The following is a 2,259-nucleotide window of genomic DNA, read 5'->3' on the forward strand; positions in this document are numbered from 1 at the left end:
CAAGGCTAGATTTCACAGTGAATTCTTTTCCACAGGACAGACATTCGAAAGGCTTCTCGCCTGTGTGAATTCTCATGTGGGTTTCAAGGCTAGATTTCACAGTGAATTCTTTTCCACAGGACAGACATTCGAAAGGCTTCTCGCCTGTGTGAATTCTCATGTGGGTTTCAAGATTAGATTTCACAGTGAATTCTTTTCCACAGGACAGACATTCGAAAGGCTTCTCGCCTGTGTGAATTCTCATGTGGGTTTCAAGACTAGATTTCTGAGTGAATTCTTTTCCACAGGACAGACATTGGAAAGGCTTCTCGCCTGTGTGAAGTCTCATGTGGGTTTCAAGATTAGATTTCTGAGTGAATTCTTTTCCACAGGACAGACATTCGAAAGGCTTCTCGCCTGTGTGAATTCTCATGTGGGCTTCAAGATTAGATTTCTGAGTGAATTCTTTTCCACAGGACAGACATTGGAAAGGCTTCCTACCTGTGTGAATTCTCATGTGGGCTTCAAGATTAGATTTCACAGTGAATTTTTTTCCACAGGACAGACATTCGAAAGGCTTCTCACCTGTGTGAGTTCTAATGTGAACCATTAAATTGCCTTTTTTTAGAAACACTTTTCCACATGTCAAACATGTTAAAGGTTTCTTTCCAGTATTTAAAGTCTTCTGTTCCAAAACAACCTGCTCTTCGTGCTCACTAATGAGGAGCTCCATGGTTTCCTCTCTTGTCCCGTGATGTTCTGGCTTTTGCTGTTCTCCTATCTGCAGAGGTTCTGGTTCCGCTTGATCCAACCTGGATCTCCTTTCCTGTTCAGAGGACCACTGCTCAGAGAAAACCTCTTCTTTTCCATCATAATCCTGGAGGCGGTCTGGAAAAACAAACACAGGAGAAAGACTTTCTATTCGTAGGTTAAAAAAAGGACACTTCACCTTAAACATCCATGTGATGATCAAACTCCATATAACCAGAATAGAAATACATCCCCCAGCATGCACTGCAGCACTGACATCACATGTTATAACTGAACAGTCAATGCTGCTCTGTCTTCTGGAAAGGGCTTTTAGCTAGCCATATATACAGCCATACATTGTACGCCCTTTACTAAAAAAGGTAAAATTGTACGGCCTGTTTTTCCCCCCGGAAACTAAAATGTTCAAATTTGCTGAAGGGGAGTGGCGGCCTAGGGGTCAGGGCATAGATGTTGGAATCCTGAGGTTCTGAGTTTGAGTCCCACTCCCACAGACTGCCACTCTGGGTCTCTGAGCAAAGACCCTTAACCCCACACTGCTCCCTGGGTGTCCCACGATGGCAGCCCACTGCTCCCAAAGGGGATGGGTTAAATGCAGAGGTAAATTTCTCCAATGGAAGATCAATAAAGTTCTGTTAGGTTTTATTATTTATACATCATGTGCATTGTTATTTTGTTAGTCAGATTAGACAGAGCAGAAGGCCTTCCTTCACATTGTGGATGTCACGGGGTGTACGGAGGTCATCTAATCAGGACAGCCTTCGTGTCTTTAAGAATACACAGGATATGGGCACATCTTGGAGCCGGTCTGATTGGAGAGCTGCTGTATCTGTAACCCTGAGAAAGAGAGGCAACCTGCATGGAGTTCAAGACATGGATGGCGTGTCAGTTTCTGATACGGACAGCTAAGCATCCACATGATGCAACACAGAAGGTATAAGAAGCAGGAGATGACGTTGTTCGGGGCTCAAACTTTACCGGACGCTTACGGACGTGATTTTTGAGACCACAGCTGTGCATAGCTCTAAGCATTTCAAAACAACCAGTTTTGGTGGAAAATAACAGAGGCAAGAGTGCTGTTTGCACAGCATACAACCTCAAAATATTGTTCTTATTGTTTACTGTATTTTATTTTTTGTATTTTATTTATTAATAAAAACAATTCTGTTATTTTTGGGGTCTTTGTTTTTATCCTTGTGGTACTCAAATGGTATCGAGAGTATATATATATATATTTATATCTATTAGGGGTGGAATGGTTCACAAAATCCATGGTTTGGTTCGGTTCACGGTTTCGTGGTCACGGTTTTCGGTTCGGTATATGTTGAGTGTTAGCATGACATGTTGATCGTGTTGCTGTTAGCATAAACAAAACGTGTTGCACAATGCTTGCACACTGTTGCACTTTTATCCCCAGCTTTCTTTCCGCCGTAATGTAGGTCACTCTAAATGCAAAGTGGTCCCATACAGCAGACCTATAAAGTGCTGCTGGCACGTCTTCCAACTCCTGTT

The 2,259-nt window shown here is 42.7% G+C and overlaps 1 protein-coding gene across 1 annotated transcript in view; it reads right to left on the reverse strand.

The window, feature by feature from the left end:
- The window catches only part of LOC107091071 (gastrula zinc finger protein XlCGF8.2DB-like), a 3,860-nt gene extending 2,661 nt beyond the window's left edge, over positions 1 to 1,199 (reverse strand). The window contains exon 1 of the mRNA XM_015384798.1: positions 7 to 1,199. Coding sequence (XP_015240284.1) covers positions 7 to 937 — 931 coding nt within the window. The 5' untranslated portion in view covers positions 938 to 1,199. The remainder of the gene's footprint in view (positions 1 to 6) is intronic.
- Positions 1,200 to 2,259: the final 1,060 nt, after the last annotated feature.

The sequence above is a fragment of the Cyprinodon variegatus genome, unplaced genomic scaffold, assembly GCF_000732505.1.
Source record: "Cyprinodon variegatus isolate N-32 unplaced genomic scaffold, C_variegatus-1.0 Scaffold324, whole genome shotgun sequence".
NCBI classification, from domain to species: Eukaryota; Metazoa; Chordata; class Actinopteri; order Cyprinodontiformes; family Cyprinodontidae; genus Cyprinodon; species Cyprinodon variegatus.